The sequence below is a fragment of the Dasypus novemcinctus genome, chromosome 2, assembly GCF_030445035.2.
Source record: "Dasypus novemcinctus isolate mDasNov1 chromosome 2, mDasNov1.1.hap2, whole genome shotgun sequence".
In the NCBI taxonomy this organism is placed as follows: domain Eukaryota; kingdom Metazoa; phylum Chordata; class Mammalia; order Cingulata; family Dasypodidae; genus Dasypus; species Dasypus novemcinctus.
Window position 1 is genome coordinate 167549617 of NC_080674.1, and position 20092 is coordinate 167569708.

Genomic DNA, 20092 nt, shown 5'->3' on the forward strand with positions numbered 1-20092 from the left:
CACACAGCATTCTGGTGCAGAACTGGGGTTATTCAGCTTAAAGAGAAGACAGAGAGAAGACATAAAATTGCTTTCAAATACTAAAGAGCTATCACGTAAAAAGAAGGATCAGCGTCATCCTGCCTGGTCCCAAAGTAGGACTTAGGACAATAGGTCAAACAGACTGGAAAACAAATCTCATTTTAAAACAGGAAAAAAGCTTCCCCTCAAAGGTTGGTCATCAGAAACCTCAGAGCTAAACTTTGCAGTCTTCTGTCATAAGTACCCTTGGCTGCCTGGCCTGTTACAGTTATCTCTCCCCATTCCTTACATGGTTCTTATCTTTTTTTATCTGTCTAAACAGTTCTCTTGTATATGGATTCTTAAAAACGACTTTGAGGTAGAATTTACATACCATAAAATTCATCCATTTTAAGTGTGCAGTTCAGTGTTTTTTAGTAAACTTACTGAGTTATAAAACCATCACCATAATCCAATTTTAGAATATTTTCATCACTTCAACATCCTTCATGGCTGTTTACAGTCATTCTCCAGTTTCACCCTCAGCCTAGGAAACCACTAATCTATTTTCTGTCTCTACAGGTTTGACTTTTCTGGACATTTTCTGTAAATGAAACCACACAATACGTGCCCTCTCATGCCTGGCTTCTTTCTTTCTTTCTTTTTTTTTTTTTACCACTCACCTACTATTTTATTACAAAGAAAAACAATTCAGACATGAAAGACAAAATAAATGCTTGATTTTTCCTTTTGTTTACCAGTTTCAAGATACTGAATTAGTTTCCTATCATCCTGCAAAGATGGTAAATTCATAAGTTTTTAAAAATAAATTTTACATCATTAACTAAAATCCATATTCCTTCTGTGCCTGGCTTCTTTTGCGTCACATGTTTTTGAGATTCCTTCATGTTGTAGCACATATCAGTACTTCATTCCTTTTTATTGCTGAACAATATTTTAATGTATGGATATACCACCTTGTATATTTATTGTAAGACATATCCCACTCACTTTGGAAGTAAACGGGTATAAATAATATACAAATGGATGGAAATGCTTAAAGCTTCCTTCCCCATCACTGAAGGTATCCAAATTTTGTCAAGGGTACCATAAAAAGTTTTCAAGCTTCAGACTGACAAAATTCCTAGATAATCTTCAAGGCTCTTTACAACACAGGGATCCTGAAATTCTACAGCCTGACTCCTGTGCTCCTTAACACTAGAGTTTTATCTAACTTTTATGCCGTGGTCTTTCATTTCATGTATATAAATAGGAAGAATGTATTCTTTAAAGTTAAGCCACTGGAAGACATGGGTACCAGGGATTCTTTGACTGCCTACCCTAGAAACTACTGAGACAGTGACTTAAATTAAAAAATAATAATAATCTAAGCATTAGCAGAAGATACCATTTTAATACATAATTAGCAGGTACTGACACAGCTAAAAAAAATAACCATAGGCCTTTCTATGTACTGAGCACTTAGGGTAAAAGAAGTTAAATAACTCACCCAGAGTCTCAGTAGGAAGATGGTGGAGTCAGGTTTAAAGCCCAGCCTATCTATCTCAGAGCCCACGGATGACCCTACACTGCTTAAGAGCTGGGGTATATACCTGTCCAGCCCAAACAACTGGTTCCAAGAAGCTGTGGTCTAAGATGGGCTTCAGATTGAGTGAAATATCAGTCTCTTGAAAGGAAAGTCTGGTTTTCTTATTTTGTTTCAGGTCAAACTAAAATTTGGTTGATAAAAAATAGAGGATTTGGATTCCAACTTGAACTTGCCCCACTAGGGAGCTTTATAAAGAGGCTAAATTGGCTTTTTCACAGAGAAGGGAAAACATTTTGGATTGGGTTCATTGTTCAGCAAAACAGCATAGTTCATTCCAGTTTAGTTCAACAATAGTTCAGTTCAAGTTGCTAGGTCAGCAAGCAGCAGAGAAGCGGGTGTGCCTTCCCTCGCCCCAGGCAGGAGTCCGGGGTATCAGCTGCTGGGGAGAAACAGACCAGCAAGCTCTGCGGCTTCAGGTGGGGACTGGGGCTGGCCCTGCCTCGCTTCTCCCTCTACTTTTCATCAGCATCCTTGACTTTATTACCCGGATCAGCTGGACAGTTCACAGAGTGGAGGCCCAGCCAAGTTGTACCCCCCTGCCTGGTCTCAGAACAATAGATGTCACTCGGGTAGTTGCAGCCCAGCCCCCAGGGAAACCAGAATCTCTTGTGTTCCCAGATGTTCACTGTGTCTGGGTCGTGGGTCATTCACATGTTATTGTTGAGTGACTTGAAAGTTAGAGAAAGGAGCTAGAATAAGGCCCTGGGAGGACTGGTCTGTGTCCCTGAAGTCCTTCCTTCCAGGAAATGCCAGAGTGTGACTTTCACCTGCAACCATCTGTGTTTCCAGAGTCAGCTAAAGCAGAATAAAACCACAGGGCGTAGAACTTTCCATCTGATGACTCTGCAACACTTTACTGAAATTTCTGATTGATCCCTAAAAAATATTTAAATTCCCTTCTTGGTCCTCTGGTGTTTAAAAAAAGTTGATTTCCCTTGTAAGTCTGCGAATCATGAATCCCTAGCAGGCCCCAAGTCAAGCTTCAGAAGTTCCATGAATGCCCTGAAATTGTACAATAAATTTTATAAGATTCTCAAAGAGACCTATGACCTCCAAAATGTTAAAGCCTACTTTTCAAAAAACTATACACTACCAGTGTCAAGAGGCTACTATAACTCTTGGTTTTCTAGAGGAAATATCTCTGTCTTTCACTCCCTAACAAATATCCTCCTTCCTATACTTACAAAGTATTTCCAAGTCTCAGACCAGCTTGTTCTAGCAAAATTCAAGAATTTTGATATTTCCTAAAAGCTTGGAAAAGGGCCTGACCTAATAAAGTTAACCATCTGCCCAGTCTTCCTAAAAGGCAAGAAATCATTTTAGGACTGTTTTTACAGCTGGAGAATGTATAGACTGGCCCCAAACAACCCCCTTCCCAACTTTTAAGTCTCTGTACCTTTCCCACCCTCACCCTCACCTCAGATCCCTCCTAAGCCAGAGAATCCTTTGCTTTTTCCATGCAAGGACCTTTACAGAACCTTAGAGGTCATGGGTCTTTACACCGGGCTCCTCCACATCCTCAGCTCCTCAGGAGCCACTGCAGGGGTGAAGGGAAGAGGTCAGAAGGCCAAAGTTCACCCCTGCTTCAGCTTAGAAGTCTGTTTCCATCTGACTTTTACAGTAGACATTGGCATAAGAATTCATTTTAAAGAGTTCCACCAGAGCAATAAAATAGTTCTGAATGTTTTTGTGATGATGAATGCACAACATTGTGATTATACTAAATGCCATTGGTAATACACTTTGGATAGATCATATGGTATGTGAATATATTTCAATAAAACTGCTTAACAAATAATTATATAAGAATAGCCAGAAAGAGCAGCTATGAACAGCAGGGGAAACAAAGATATTGAGAGGTGAAGAATTTTTTTATTTGTTTGTCTGGTTTTTTTTATTATTATTGAAATAATAAAAATGCTCTAATAATGACTGAAGAGATAAATGCACAACTATGTGATTATACCAAATACCATTGATTGTACACTTTGGATGGATTGTATGATTTATTAATATGTATCAATAAAATTGAAAAAAAATTGTCAAAAAAAAAAAAGTTCCACCAGAAAAAAAATTGAAAACCATTGTTTTAGGTCAACGCCTCTATTCTATAGATTTTTAAAAACCTGCCCAAGAAGATGAGTTACCTGCCTCCAGCCATATAGTTCAGGGATTTGATACGACCATCCTGAGCCTCTATGGCATCTCTCTTTCGCTCTCAAAAACTGGCTAGGGGCATCCAATCAAGCAGAAAGCTCAGGTGCCATGTAATCTGACCTGCGGCCACTCTGAGGCGCTGGCATCTTCCCCACAAAGTACACACCTTGTCTCACCTTATCAACATAATTGGCGACCTCCAGGAGCTTGTGTTTGGTGGCCTCCTGGTCTCCTCGATTCTTCTGAAACTAAATGGGACAAGCAGAAGGAGGTAAGAACCTAGAACCTCTCCCAGGACCCTCCTGTCTTTGAATTAGTTCTTACTTTCTTCTGTCTTCTATCATCAGCCATTTTTATTCAACCGTCAGCTCCTAGAGGACAGAACCGGCGTCTCATCCATCTTGGTACCAGCAGTTTCTAGCCCAGTGCCAGACACAGAGGAGGCATGCATTAACTGTATAGCAAGCAGATTTGTCGTTCTATAGCTCTTGAAGCAAATCTTGTCTTCCCGTCCTCCAAATTACACGGCCTCCTGCAAACTTCCCCTGGGGCTGAGTCAAGGGACCGAACCGATGCCTGCCTTGGTCATCACTCCAACACGAAATCTCCGTCACATAGACCTCAGGCGGCTTCCCTACAGATGGCCCCTCAACACTGGTCAGTTCATTGCTGAACACCTGCTATGTGCAAGGCATTGCGCAAAGAAGTCCGAGATCCCGACCCTGGCCTAGGGGAGCTTCAGTCAAAACTAAGAAAGTACCAGAAATGACAACAAGGGTGGGTCCTGTATTTAAGGAGGACACAACTGAAATGGGCTGAGAAAACCCGCATAGAAATAACCACAACGAAGGCAGTGTGGACGGCACACGGCAGGTACGAGCAAGGAGGACCCCAGGCCTCTGTAGGGGTGGCAGCTACGCTTCACCCTGCTGCCTCAGATCGCCTGGCGGGGAGATGCTGAGACCACACAGGGCTCAGCCGGCAGGACAGCCGTGCTCAATTAGGAATGCCTGCTACAGGCAGCGGGAGCAGGACACCACCGTATGATGCCTCGCATTTGTCATTCCTGCCTCAAAAGGAGAAGTCTCTTCTGGCTGCAAGGATGAAGGAAAACATCACGGCGGGAAGGTGAAATGTGCTATGACTGCACGTGCTATACGCTGTTGTTGTTACAGTCTGAGTACCTATTCGATTTATACATATACTGCACATGGTACCACAATTTTCTGATATAGAGAAGAAATTCACCACTTTCCAGTTACCCACTGCTCTTGGACTTTGCCGGGCTTCTTCGGAACTGTCACTCATCGAAGAAAATCTCACTTTCACCGGTATTTCTACAGGGTTAAATTCAACGTAAGACCCTGTGACTTAGGGTCACCCATTTCTAAAGTGGTCTCATGGCACGAAAGTGTTCCAGCATTTCCATTTATTTAGTAAGTATTTATTATAACATCAGGGTCAGATTTCAATGTCTTTCAAATATATTTTGATCCTCTCTTCAAATGACTACCTGATAATGCCCACTATAGGTTAAGGCTTGTGTTCTGTTGTCCAGGATAAGGCAGGAGTTGGCACAGTTTTCTGTACAGGGCCAGAGAGTAAATATTTTAGGCTTTGAGGGCCCTACTGTCTTATCACTGCCCCACTCTGCTGTTGTAGCTCGAAAGGCAGCCAAGGACAATACATAAACCAATAGGTGTGGCTGTTCCACAGAAACAGGTGGTGGCCAGAGGCCAGACTTTGCCAATCCCCATTCTAAAGAAAGGAGTATCTCAACCCTGAATTCTCAGGAAGTAAAACACAGCACATCACCTCTCCTTTCCCAACCGCCTGCATTCTGTGCACATTATCCTTAGCATGCCTCTTTTTCGCCTATCACATGACAGTCCACCTTCTCTTTATTTTCCTTGGAGTACCGGGTTCCCCTGAGGAATGAATGGCTGAGAGCCACCCCAAGAGTTCCCACCAAGGCCCAGGGAGGAAGGACCTGCTTGGCCATTTTTACTGCCGATGACACACTCTCTCCACCCCCACCCCTGCCCCAACACTGCGTCTAGCTTCCCCACCTGTGTCTCTACTCCCTGCTCCGAGTTCAGCGCCCAGAGGAGAAGCCTATCCTGTCTCAGTACCAGCGGGTAAATCACAGATTAGGCAGCCCTCCCCTTCCCTGCCTTCCCACCCTCCCAGATTGATTAATTGTCAGGAATACATTTCTGACTGCAGAAGATGAGCAGTCACAAGAGGAGGAGTGTGGGAGAGGTTACGGGGGGATTTGTGAGCCTGGAGCCCAGCCCGGCCTATCACCTCCCCCCTGCACCTCCCATGAATCACCTGAGCCCTTCGGCTGAGCAGTGCCAGGACCCTAAGAAAGGCACATTCCCTTATCACCCGGGCCTACCACTCACACCCCTGTTCTCTTGGGGATGCCCACGCTGCAGGTGCAGCAGGCACCCTCCTCTAATGGGGAACGAGGGCCAGGGACACTAGGCTCCAGGCGACCCCACAGCCCTGGACGTACCTGAGTAGGCACTTTTGCTCCTGGGGGTTTGCTATGACCCCGGTGTTGAGAAAACAGAAACTGCCAAATCCCTCCCCCGCCCCCACCACACCCAGGGGGTTTGAAAGCCTCAGCACCAAGACTGGGCAGGGGCTGCCTGGGGAGAGGCTCAGCCCCAACCTCAGACTAGAGCTGCTGTGTTTCTCTACGCCTAAATATTGGAATTCCCACGAGCTTTCATTTGAACAATGGATTCTGTAGCTGGGGGTAAAAAAGACCACAGTATCAGATGACTATGGAGGCAAAGCTGAAACTGGAAACGTCCTGTAGTCTGAGGGGCTCCAGTTCCTCCCAGCCCCCACCCCACTTTGGGTGGCCCTGTCCAGAAGGGGTCCACCTGCACTGGGTCACCTCCCGTGACTGTGGAGCCGTCGCTTTTAAACCAGCTTGGATTTTGCTCCCCACACTGCTCCCTGGGCCATACACACACCAGTCTTAGGAGAAGAAAACTGGAGAACTAGTGGGGAAAGAAAGCCAAGAGGCTGCGGAAACACCAATGCCAAATTCAACTACAAAACAAAACTCTTCTCAAAGTAGAACATTAGAATGCCCTTCGCCTCCACTTCTCTGCCCGGTTAACTACTCCCTGTCCTTTAAGACAGCTCAAGGGCCACTAACACTTGAAGGCAGGCCCTTGGACCTGGATGCTAGTGCTCCTTCCACTACCTCCCACTGACGCCAGGTTCCAGGCCCAGAGGACCAACTGGGCAGGAGCAGCTTGCAGTGAGGTCTCCTGGGTAAAGAAGCCATTTGGGTACAGGATGGACTGCCCTCTGATGTATCCTGTCCAAAAGGGAAGGCCAGGCAAGCGTAGGTCAACTTATCCTGAAGAGCCAGAGCAGAACAGATGTACAGTCATGACGTAAAGTGAGAACTGGAGGCTCAAATTTTGGTGAATTTATGCAAATATGGGCTCTGGGGTTGGAACCCATTCTTTAGGTGTCAGCTTTACATTAATACCTCAGAGAAGCCTCCCGATTCCCCAAATTATATTGATGCCCCATTATATACACTGTACTACGCTGTACTTTTCCAACTTGGTTGTTATCACATCTGGAATTACAGGATTTGTGTGTGTGCTTTTATTGTAACCTCTGTGATGCCAGGACTGTCTTTTTCAGAGCTGTATCTCCTGATGCCACTAAATGGAATGAATGAGCGAGCTAGATGAGTATTCACCAAATCTTAGAACCCAAGTAACCCTCAAGAGCGTACCTCGCGTGAGGAACACTGTCCTATTCCTGCAGGTCAGTAGTTCTCAAACTTGACCTTACTTCAGGATCACCCAGCAGACTTGTTAAAACACAGATCACTGACCCTTCCCCCTACAGTTTAGGATTCAGTAGGGTTGGAGGCTTGGGGTAGGACCCAAGAATTTGCATTTTTCACAAGTTTCCAGGAGACACTGATGCTGCTGGTCTGGGGTCCATGTTTCAGGAATCACTGGTTCAGTCCTTACTTGGCACCAATATAATTATTTAACATGGACAAAAGATAATTGTATTCAGTTGGAAGACTGAGAATACACTTATTATCTTTGTAAAGAAAACACAAAATTTAAGAAGTTCTATAGAGAATTCATGAACCTCTAAGAATAAACCCCAAAACCTAAAGGTCTTCAGACCTAAGCAATATTAATCCAGATAACTGTCTTGGTTCTCAATCTGATTAATGAATATTTCAAGCTAGAATATTTAAACTATGTTTAAAATGGGAATAAAGAGTTCTTGGTCAGATTTAAGGTCAAAATAATATGACAAACCAGAAAAAGATAAATGCATCAGCATTTTCCCAAATCAGTTTAAAGCCTGGAAGGGAAGCTGTCGAGAGAGCAATTTTTCTGCTAAAACCCATTGCCACCCCCTTACCTCTGCATAATCAGCCACAAGGTAAAGCTCCACATACTTCATGGAGTGTAAATCGTCCCTTTTCATCTGAGAGAGAGAGACAAGGAGATCAGAGTTGTAGAAACAGTGGTCTTGGCCTCATTTCAAAAAACTGCCAGGAAATGGAGCTAGCTAATGAGCAGTGGATCTTTGTGCTTATTGTAGATGGTCCTGGATGGCGTCTTTCCACCTGCCATCTTGGTTACTTTCCACCTGCCATCTTGGTTACTGCCAGAACCTGCTCTGCGATGCAGGCTCCAGTTCTTTCTTCTCAAAAAATAATAGTAGAGGCCAACAGGCTTTAAGGGAACATGCTGATAATCAAGTTCCCAAAGAACACTTAAACCACATACTTCTATTTTCAGTAAAAATAAATATAGCACTTTTGTACACATGGTTAAGTGGCTATTACAAAAGGAGAGGCATATTTTTTTCACATCTTAAAGTTTCTGAAATCAGCATCTCAACATATTTTAAATGTGGTAGCATTTTCTCAAAAAGTAGTTATTCTATTGATGAGGGTATCCAACATTCATTGTTAATGACTAAGAATAAATTTGTAAAAAGCTGTTTCCTCCTGCTTAGCATCTCCCTTCAATGGAAATACTCCTGGATCCAAAGTAAGGGTCCTCAGAAGGGACAAGACTATTCCGAGGTTGACTTCTGCAGTGAGAGTTCAAAACTCACCCTACGAGGTCTCTTCTTGATCTGGTTTGTAAACTGAAGGACCCAGTCCCTGGCGGTGGGCTTGGGGTGCTCGAACCCACAGTTCCCCGGGGGCAGCTTGAGATGTTCAGATCTGTAAATAAGGTGTTGGTCCTCACTCTCAGGGAGGGGCTCGATGATGTAGCTGAGGTTGCTGCTCACCATAATCAGCCCTCTGTTGACAGAAGAAACAGAACATTTTTGGTCAAAGATTATGGTCCTGGAAAAGCCCCTTCCATGGGCCTGTTTCCCCCTATGCAAAATGACATAGTAGGATTCAATCATTGGTTCTTTACCTTACTATGGAGTCATGTACCCCTTTGTGAGAATCAGATGCAAGCTACAGAACTTCTATCCAGAGAAATGACAGAGACTTGAAATGCACTGCACAACTGCAGAGAGTACTTAAGACTCCTTAGCTTCATCAGCAAACTCCATGTTAAGGACCCTGGACTACAGAACCTCGAAAGGTTCTAAAAGGCTGGACTTGGGACACCAAATACTTATAAAGTAAGGTTGGACCAGGATATCAAGAACCCTCCCAAACCCAAACACAGCATATGGCAGCACAGATGAAAACTTCATGGTCTCAGAAAAAGGCAGTACAACTGTCAGAAGAAAACACTGGCTTGGAGGTAAGGAGGTTCTGGTGGCTTCCACATTAAACTGTCACACACTTTTCAAAAAACATTTTAAATCTCTTTGAGCCTCAAGTTTTCTCCTCTAAAATGGGGACATGATGATTTGCTAACTTAACAGGACTCCTGAGATGAGTAAATAGGAAGATAAGCATCCTGGTTCTTGGAAGTCAAAGCTGGACCCACCACTGACATTCCCACCAGTCCCAGCTTCCCCATGTCAGCAAGCAGCTATTGGGAGAAATGACAGTCACAACCATATATACATGACCACTATTTTTTCTTGCTTGAGGACACTAGTGTTGGGGCTCAGAGCAAAGACATTTTTTTCATTCACTATATTCTTTCATTCGCTGAGCCCTTATTCTATGCTAGACATAATCCCCACCCTCAAGTCATTCATGGCCAATTGAAAGACAAATATTTACTAAGCTCCTGTAATAAACCAGGCACCATGCTAGTTGCTGAGGATGGTGTAATGGGCAAGCCAGACAAGTGCCATGCCTGCCTTCATGGAGCTTATAGTCTAAACGAGAAAAAAATCCTATGATATATAACAAAAAGAACAAAAAGGTTTCAATACCCACAGTAATGGATTGGGTGTAGCTGCCTGGAGTGCTACATCAACAAGGATTCTGAGTCATCTGGACTCAGTGAGAAAGAGTGCCATGACTTATTATTTATTACAATCATAAATAAAGAATGGAAGAACAAAGAGGCTGAACAGGTATCTTCCATCCTTGATACAATAAGAATACCATAGTAAGGGAATATACACTGGGCTTGGGGGAGGAGGAAGCCCAGGATTAGATCCTGTGGGCCCTCGCAGCATTTGTGTACTCCCAAACCTCAGGCTGTCATCCATCTAGAAAGCTCAAAAGCTAAAGCATCTTGAATTCAGAGTCTCTGCCACTCTAAATCAGCAGGATCTCTCTCTTGGGCTATCTCAGTTTCCATCCCCACTCCCAATCCCAGGACCCATGGAATCCTTATCCAGGTTTTACCCCTTAGGAAGGGCGGATGATGCTCTCAGGAAACACAGCGCCCAGCTCTGACCTACAGCAGCCCTTCCTGGATCCCATCCCTGGCTGATCCCATTCCAGTACCAGGGAGCCTGATGACTTCCTGGCTGCCTCGCCCAGGCTGACGCAGCAATCCCTACCCTGCCCAAGATGCTCCCTGAACAACTGTGAGTGGGAGACCGGCAAAGACCAAGGGTCACTTCCACTCCCTGGTCCAGACAGGAAAAGGCAGAGGGAAAGCTGCCCTGGGCATCCTGTTCCCAAGCTGTCCTCTCATGTCAGCTGGCCAAGGACCCTCCCATCACCTCAGTTTCCCCTACTGGTTAGAAGGGCTTGACCACAAACCAGCTGATGGTTTTGTATGCATTAGACTGAGGCTATGAGATAACCCCCACTGGGTAGAATGTTCCATAAAGGAATGGGGGAAAGCCACAAGATGTAGTTGATGGGAGAATCATTTAATCACTCCAGGCCAAACAGGACAAAGACCAAGCCAAAGTCTGGAGCATGGTGAATGGTAATAATCACGGCAGCTCTAAATCATCAAGCCTCTAACTAAGCACTGGTAAAGCAATTTATTATTCACACCTGCTTCCATCCTCCTTACAAATATTCCCATTATATAAATGGGAAAACTAACGCTCAGCAAGATTAACAAGCCCAAAGCCACTCAGACAGTAAGAATTACAGCACGGATTAGATGCTAAACATCTGCTTCCAGGCCCCTTGACCTTGACCATGACCCTACACTGCCTCTATCACAATAGCCCTGTAGAGGAGGTCAGGAGGAAAGCCCCAGGTAACTGAGGGCTACAAGGAATGGAGGCCAGTCTCTCTCCTCTGAGGTGTGCTTGGCCATGACCCAAATGGCCTGTCTGAAGTCAGACTCCAGTCCTCTGGAAGATAAGAAAACAAAGGAGGCACTTAGCCTACTTCTCATTTTCAGGAACCAGCTATTGAGAGCTCACCATTTGCCGGACACTACTGTGCTTACAAACGTTAGTCGTATTTCACTCCCACAGGGATGCTAGGAGGTAGGCACCATTGCCGTTCCCATTTCAGAGATGAGGAGACTGAGTCTCAGAGAGGTTAAATAACAAGTTCTCATAGACCAACTGAGGGCAACGATTCAACGTCCATCAGACTCTGGACTCCATGCTCTTAAGCTCATTGCTCCCTGCCTCTACCAGGGAGTCCCAAACCTATGGATCAGCGATCCCAGAACTCTCTATAGAATATTCTACATAGTGTATTAAAAATACAGTTTTCTGGGCTCATCTTAGGAGACTTGGATTCTGTGGGTCTGTGGGCAATTTCATTGCACAGCCGCAGCCACCACCACCACTGGCCCCATTTTCCCCATGCCACTGGCATAGTCCTCCCAGACTGCCTGGGGATGGCAGAGTAGCACTGTATGCTGAAGCCTAGTTTTGACAGTGGGAGAATTTCTGAGAAGCTAGTTCCCTGGGCCCTCCCCAAGCACCCCTCCCCAGTGCTCCCCTGAGCATGCACAGTCATCTATCCTTCCAGGAGCCTCTGTTGATCTAACGTGCTAAATATTAGCATTAGCGGAGCTCAGCCAGGGACATGGGAGGGGGGCCCAGGAGGCTGAGCGGCATGACCTCATGTGCCTTTCTTCATCCCATCCCTCAAGGGCTCGGTACAAGTGAAATTGTACAGAGGAACCCAGGCGGGCCAGTGGGCAGCAGGCAGTTTGTGTTTAACCCCTGCATGACTCAAGGACTCACTCAAATGCCTCTGCATCCTTCAAGAAACTACGCAAGAAGTGCTTCCTGAGAATGCATCGAGTCAGAGCTCAGGCCCAGGAAACACACACCTTACAGCCAGATCTGCCCTGAGGAGGGGGTCAGCTGTTACCCGCCTCCTCTTTCGCCCAATTTCCACATTCTCTGTAAAGGGTTACAGTGAACTTCAAAGGCAGTGGGGATGGGAGAAAAGGAGCAGACAGGTGATGTGCCACCTCCGGATGGAGCGGCAAAGCCCAGGTGGGGAGCATGGGCTCCAGAGTCAGACACACCTGGATTCAAATTCTGGCTCTGCTAGTTACTAGCTGTGTGCAAAGCTACTGTGATTTACTCTTCTCATCTGTAAGGCACAGATAGCACTGCCCACCTCACAAGGTTGCTGTGATCATTGACTGGAGTAACAGGCAGCGTTTACTAAGGATCAGACTTAACATTTTAAAAGAGGAGTTAGCATTTAATTAAACACGGTATACATAGGGAATCAAGTACAATGCAACGTGCTTTTTTATTCAAAAGGCATTTGACGCACATTTTTTGAGCACCAGGAACTGTTCCAGGCCCTGGGACAAAGCATGATCAGAAGAAAGTGGGGAGAGGATGTAGCTCAAGTGGTTGAGCGCCTGCTTCCCATGTACATGGTCCCAGGTTCAATCCCCAGTACCTCCTAAAAACAAAACAAACAAACGAAAAACCAACTCTTCTTGGGGAGTGGATGTAGCTTAGGGGTTGAGCATTTCTTCCCATGTACAAGGTAGGTCCTGGATTCAATCCCAGTACCTCCTTAAAAAAAAGTCCCTGCTGTCAAGGAGTTGGCCCCATTACCTAATTTAAATCCACCAGTGATAGCAGGCTGTTTTTCCCATTTTACAGGTGAGAAAACCAAGTCTAAGGAGGCAAAGTAAACTGCCAAGTATTAAACCAGGAATTGATTGACTCCAGAAGGTCTCCTTGTAACCCTTGAGTGTACTGCCCTGGAGGAGTTAATCCGCACGGTTGTTACCTGTTGTGCAGAAAGCAGGCGAGGCATTCAAACCGGAGAGGGCCAGGCCCCTCCTCTGCAAAGGGGAAGGGAATGGCTGGCTGACCCGGGCACCGCCTCCTGCCCACTGTCTCTGCAACCCAGACCGAGCCCCTGGTGGTCTGCTCTACCCTTATTTTACAGATAAGAGGAACCAACCCCAGAGGAAAAGGAGCTTGCCCAGGGTGGCCCAGCGAGTTACTCTCAGAGCTGGGGGCAGATCCCAGGCTAAAGCCTAGGCTCATTATTTTGGGGAAGGGCCTTGACACCAGCTGCCCCTGCAGTCCCAGGAACTCAGCAGCCTCCTCACTGTGCGCAGCACTGGCAGGATGTGTCAGGCCCCTGGGAGACACAAGCCAGGCCAGGGAAAAGATAAGAAAACACTCAGCCAGGAGAGGAAAGCCCAGACATCACAGCCAGGAGGCGTGCAGCCAGACTCCAATTCGAGTCTCCCAACGCTAAATTTGGAGCTCACGCCAGCCATCATGTACCCATTCGTACGTTTTCATATCACCCCCTAACACACACACACATGCACAGAATCTGGAGCCAGGGAGAGGGTATGACCCCGGAGAGCACAGGCACCAGATTGTAAAGAACACGACTGCTGTAATAGAGAGTCGAGCCATCAAATATATCACTGGGGTGATTTACTGTATACCTTTGAAAGACTTCCCGTATAATTAAACTCACCATAAGCTAGACCTTTGTGTATCTAAGATACAATATTAAGTAGGAAAAAGTTGCAAAAATTGTACACATAAGGTAATCTCATCTGGGGTAAATAAACATACCTCCACACAATTATGTATTTCAATCACGTATACCCCTAACTGTGATTATAGACAGGGAGTGGAAGGGCAAGGGCAGGATAAAGAACTTTCACTGTGACTTCCTAAGTCAAAATGTTTGAATGTTTAACAATAACCCTTTATTCATTAAGTTACAGGAAGTTTTTTAAAAGATTTTCTTTAAAAATAAAAAAACTTAATTAAATTTTTAAAAAAAGTTTATACTACACTATCCCTGCTGTGGATAGACCTTGAGCTGAGGACACACACACACACACACACACACACACACACACACACACACACGGTGTCTCTCAGAACCCATGGGTTCAATCAAGGACACTTCAGCCCAGGACTGTCTACAGATTTCTTCACAAATAAAGTCGCCCCTGACATTTATATAGCACATTAGTTTGCAAAGCATTTGTGTAACAAGAAGTCATTGGAGACCGGCTTCGGGGCGGGGTGCGGCACCCCCAACAAAATGGTCTGGCCCGTCTTTGTCCTGTCGTTTCTTAGTGAAGGAGTCTATGGCCCAAATAAGATTACAAAACACTCTATTGCATATCTGCATTCTTTTCTACAAAGGATATTTCTAGAAGAATACACAAGAAACCGGTAATGGTGGCTGCCTCTAGGGAGAGGACACTCTGGAAATCAGGGACAAGAAAGAGAGACCTACATTTCACTAGGCACCCTCTTGCACGATTTTAATTTAACTACGATCATGCATCACTTCTTTCAATTAAACTGGCCTAAAGCACTGCTCTGGAGAGAAGAGGGGGGACCAGCAACCATCTACAAACTCAGCTGAATTCCTCAGCATTTGTATCATCAGCCTGAAGATCCCACTTGGTATAAATCACATCCATTTTCTCCAGTCCCGAGGAGCTTGTTTCTCCGGGAGAACAATTGCTATGGAGATTTTCCAGGGCAGCCTCGCTTTACAGCCTTGGGGGTGGGGGAGCCTGGGGTGTCAGGGTTTGAACACTGCTGCTGCAGCTGCTCCTTCTCCAGTGTCTGAATCAAGCCATCTGGCAGGAGTCTCCAGCTCTTAAATCAGCAGGGCCCACAGACACCTTTGCTTTCTCAAGGTGGTGCAGTGAGAAAGCTGGGTGGACCCCATCCGAGAAACACATGGAGAGCTCAGCCGGTTTCCCGGTTTCCCCCTGTCAGCGCAGCTGCTGGAATGATTTACAAGAGGCCCAGCTGAGTTCCCACTCAGACCGGGGGGATGGAGGAAGAGGCCAAGAGAAGCAGGTCACATCTGCATGTTCCTTTTCCTCCTACTTGCGACATTGTTTCCTTTCAGACTGCAGGTGGCAGTGACTGGACCGGTACCCTCCACAGCGAGGCCAGTTGGCTTGGCTCAGCCAGATCACTTGAGCAGGGGATTTGGAGCTGCTCTGTCATCGCCTCCCAGCCAAACTTTGCTTCCTGCCTGATTCCCTCCAGCCCAATCACCCGGCAGCCTTACAGGGATGATATGGTCCAATTTATCTACAGTTTGGGATCTGCAGTGTGAGAGGCCTCCAATTTTCATGTGCGCCTGGGTAAGTCTTAGCATGGCTTTCGTGTTATAAGATGATAATCCCCTATATTGGCGACTGCGATGGAGTTAAAGTGTGATTAACACTTAAGCCACAGTCTCTATCACGCCTACCATCGACGCCCATTTCCAGATGAGGAAACTGAAGGTCAAAACAATTACTCATCAGTGCCTGTCTTTCCTCCACTTAGCGCAGTTGGGCATACAGTAGGCACCCAATATTAATTTGTTGACTGAATGAAAAGGTCGTTGAATGAATCAATTCACCAGTAAAGAGAAGGGGTACACAGGGGTGTCACCTCCTATGCAGTGGCTAACAAAATCCATTTGGGTACACAGATTCCCAATTCCACTGTCAGGGACATCACATTGGTAGTGTGAAATCAGCCACAGTGGGAGTATTTTTACCAGCTTTTTGGCAGATGCTACATATCAGGGTGGTGGCTGTTTTGTTTTGTTTTTTTTCCCCCAAAGAGCCAGTTTTCCAGCACACTGGGTAGACTGGAATTAGTGGGAAATCATTGCCCCTTTTCAACAAAAGGGACAAGGGGCAGCAGCCTAAATAAAGGGCATTTATTATTTCAACATAAATCCTACTATATATATATATATATATATATATATATATATGTAAGGCACTGGGGTAGGCCAGTGGAGCAAAGCAGACATTTGAGATATAACTTGTGTTCTCATGAAACACAGAGAATTTAAATGGCACACAAATCACCTGAGGAACTCGGTAAAATGCAGATTATGACTCAGTAGGTCTGGAAAGGAGGGAAATTCAGCATTTTAAGCAAGCCCCCAGCTGATGTGGACGCCACCCACCCCTAGAACACATCTAGAGAAGCAAGGGTGGAGAAGGTCCCACCACATTCCAATGCATTTCTAAATGTAACACCTCTATTAGCATATTTAATCTGCACAACACTAGAGCCGGGCTCCTTTTATCCACATTTTACAAATGAGACCACCTGAGGTCCAAGGTCACCCAGCTGGTAAACTGCAGAACCAAGGCCTAAACCCTGGTGTCCTGGCTCAAAGAACGAAGACTTGCTCTTTCCAAAGCACCTGAAAACTGGCCCTGGTTCTTTCACTAGATGCTCATTTCCCTTTTCACCCCACACAAGTACTTCTACCAGAGAGGAGATAAGAAGTAGGAGGGCTCCAACTCATCACTCCAAAGGTCCTCAGGAAAGCTAAAGCTCAACACCAGTGGAGCTGTGGGTTCTCCAACATTTCCCTTGGCCCTCCCAGGCTCAGCCCTGCTCAGAGCTGGCCTACACACACTATCGATGGTCTCCTTCCTGAGGTCCTTGGGAAGTGCAGGCACCCTGGGCCCCTTCGGGGACCTCTTACCTAATTCCCCGGCAACAGCTGAGGGTAACGCTGGACTGTTGTGCAGTCCTCACTGTCCCGTGGTAAAAGCAGTGATCCTAGAGAGGAGAAAGGAGGTGGTCAGGATAAAGAGCAATGGTAAACATTTTAAGGCTGATCTGGTGTGGTCACAGATGATTCATAGTTTATTATACAACTACCCTGACCTTACAGCAACTCACAACCTGTAAAGTGCTTTCTAATCCATCATTTTATTTGAGTCATAATAATTCCAGGAAACGGGGTAGGGCAGATGCCACTGTCCCAACTGAACGGATGAGGAAGCAGAGGTACGGAGGAACAAATGGCTAGTTGGAGAACCCAGGTTTTTTTCAGATTCTAGTTCAGAGCACTTTCCATGACACGACGCTGGCTGCTGAAGGAGCCTGTATCCCCTATGGAGTAACCTCTGCGACCCCCCTCAATGAGCTGAGTATCCCCCAAAATTCATGTCCACCTAAAACCCGAGAATATGACCTTATTCGGAAAAAGGGTGTTTGCAGATATAATTAAGTTCAATGAGGTCATATTGGATTAGGGTGGGCCCTAAATCCAATGTCTGTCATCCTTCTAAGAGGAAAGGACACAGAGAAAAGATGGCCATGAAAACGGAGGCAGAGATTGGAGGGATGCTGCCGCAAGCCAAGGAAAGCCAAGGAATGCCATGGATTCCTGGAGCCACTAGAAGCTAGGAAGCGGCAAAGAGGAAAGGAACGATCTTCCCTAGAGCTTCAGAAGCAACACCTTGGTTTTGGACCTGTAGCTTCTAGAACTGTGAGGGAATACATTTCTGTTGTTTTTGTTTTGTTTTGTTTATTTTATTTTTTTAATGTTACATTCAAAAAATATGAGGTCCCCATATGCCCCCACCCCCCTTACTCCACTCTTCCCCCCATAACAACAACCTCCTCCATCATCATGAGACATTCATTGCACTTGGTGAATATATCTCTGAGCACCGCTGCACCTCATGGTCAATTCTGTTGTTTTAAGCCACCCAGGTTGTGGTCGCCTGTTACAGCAGGTCTAGGAAACTAATACAGCCCAACTCATCCATAGTTCATAATGAACCATCTCCCCTGAATCCCTCCACACCTGGATCATACTTAATTAGGTGCCCATGTCCACAAAGTCTGATGCTGCTCTCTGGTCACTGTGTCTTGTGGCCATCTGGTCTCCCAACCAGGCTAGTTTCCTCTGTCATGATAAACAGCTATTGAGAAACACTATGTGCCAGGCATGGGACTAGGCCATGGAGATACAATAATGAACCAGTACAGATACACTCCAGCGCTTGTGGAGATCATGGTCTTGTGAGGGTGAGTCATTAATTAAAAGACACAATTATGAAAGATAATAAAAACCATAAAAGGTGGCCTGAAATAAAAGTTTAAGGTGCTAGCAGAGTGTATAATAAATAGGATAACCATAGAATTCATGAAGTAAACCAGGACACTGTTGAGAGTGCTCAACTAACAAACAGGTACAACACTGGATTGTCCCCAGCCAACTGGAACAAGGCACATCTTCCTATAAGCTTCTTCCCAAGTAGGTCAAGAGAGATAAGTTAGTTGGAATAGAAAGAAGGTAAAACCCCCAGGGGAGAGACAGGTTGCAAAAAAGTTTTAAAGAAGATGTAAACTAAATAGTTGCAGATACAGACACTCACTCTTTTCCCCAGACACCCAAAGCCTGAGCAAAGCCAATCACCAACACTCCTGCCTTTGCCCCACTGACAGTCCAAGTGATCCATCACCAAGACCGTGCTTGCTTGCATGTTCTTCTGTCCCCAGCAGGCAGGGATACGACTAGGAGATAGCTAACACATCTGCTGTCTTCTCTGGCTGCATCTCTCTCCTAGCTCTGGCATCAGAACAGCCTACTAATTAAATTCATGCATTTTGGCATCAGTGGAGCCTGGATTTACCTTCAAGCTCTCATACCTACCAGCTATGTACACAGTTTCACAACCTCTCTCTGACCTCAGTATCTTCAGACCCTACCTCATGGGGTGGTTGTGAGAATACCATATATAAAAGAGTTAGCACGGAGCACCTGGCCCAGAGCAGCCGGCAATAAGTATTAGTGATCATCTGATTATTATTAGATTCTCCTTAGTCAAAGGCAGAATGTGAACTCGAGGGATCTGGAAGCCCACGAAGGGGCTGAATCTCTGGTCTCAGCATCGCCAATTCTAAGTCCTACTCCCCTGAGCCCTGCAGCCAGAGCAGAGAGAAAGGCCAGGCTGGCCCTTAACACAAGGCCGTTCTCCAAATCACAGGTGCTCTTGCATCTGCTGATAACCCATTGGTCACCTTGTGGTTCCTCTGCCCACCTGAGCTCACATGGTCAGCAAGAGGCACAGGTCCCACGCCCTGTCTTTGCCCCAGACTCTCCTGGATGCTAAACAAGTCAGATCCCAACCTTCAGAGGAGCATAGCATAAGCTGCTGTGCAGGGGAGACATCCCCCAGAGCCTATGAAAGAAGGTGAGGCGGGCAAAACCCTCCTTTCAGCCAGGATCCCACCTGCTCACCCACCCTGAGCTCTGGGACCTGGAGAAGGGCCATCAAGCCCTGAAGTTGTGATCGTGGCCCTCAGAACCCAGCAGTGGGGCCATGAACTCCAAAGCACAGGCTTGTTCACGGGTGGAGGGGTGGGCCAGGAGAGAAGGGGCCAGGCCGCTCTGGGGTAGAGGGTGCTCATGGAAGTCGGGATATAGGCGAACCGAGAGTTCAGCAATGTGGGTACCTTTAAAAATACAATTTCTATCACTCAGGGAGAGGTATGAAGAATCCCTGCACCACTTCCTATCTCTGAACTGGCGCTAACATTTTTCACAGTCTAGGTGCTCTCTGAAGTAGCTTAACAACTTTTGTAGCATGCTTTACAATTCACAAAAGGCTTTCACATACATTATCTCAAATGATAATGGCTGCCATTTCCTGTTAGTGCCAATGAGTGCTAACACCTATCCAGCTTTTACTGCTTGATAAACAATTTACATCGATTTTT

At 45.8% G+C, this 20092-nt stretch overlaps 1 protein-coding gene across 2 annotated transcripts in view; it reads right to left on the reverse strand.

Annotated features, from left to right (window-relative positions):
• ADAM19 (ADAM metallopeptidase domain 19) overlaps positions 1–20092 on the reverse strand; it is an 87249-nt gene that overhangs the window by 27687 nt on the left and 39470 nt on the right. For both annotated transcript variants that reach the window (XR_011646988.1, XM_058281439.1), the window contains exons 5-8: positions 17061–17137; positions 8900–9092; positions 8195–8260; positions 3943–4014 (exon numbers count right to left, since the gene is read on the reverse strand). Coding sequence is in view for 1 of the 2 variants with exons in the window: in XM_058281439.1 (XP_058137422.1) it covers positions 3943–4014; positions 8195–8260; positions 8900–9092; positions 17061–17137 (408 nt within the window). In the remaining variant the exon portion in view is untranslated. The remainder of the gene's footprint in view (positions 1–3942; positions 4015–8194; positions 8261–8899; positions 9093–17060; positions 17138–20092) is intronic.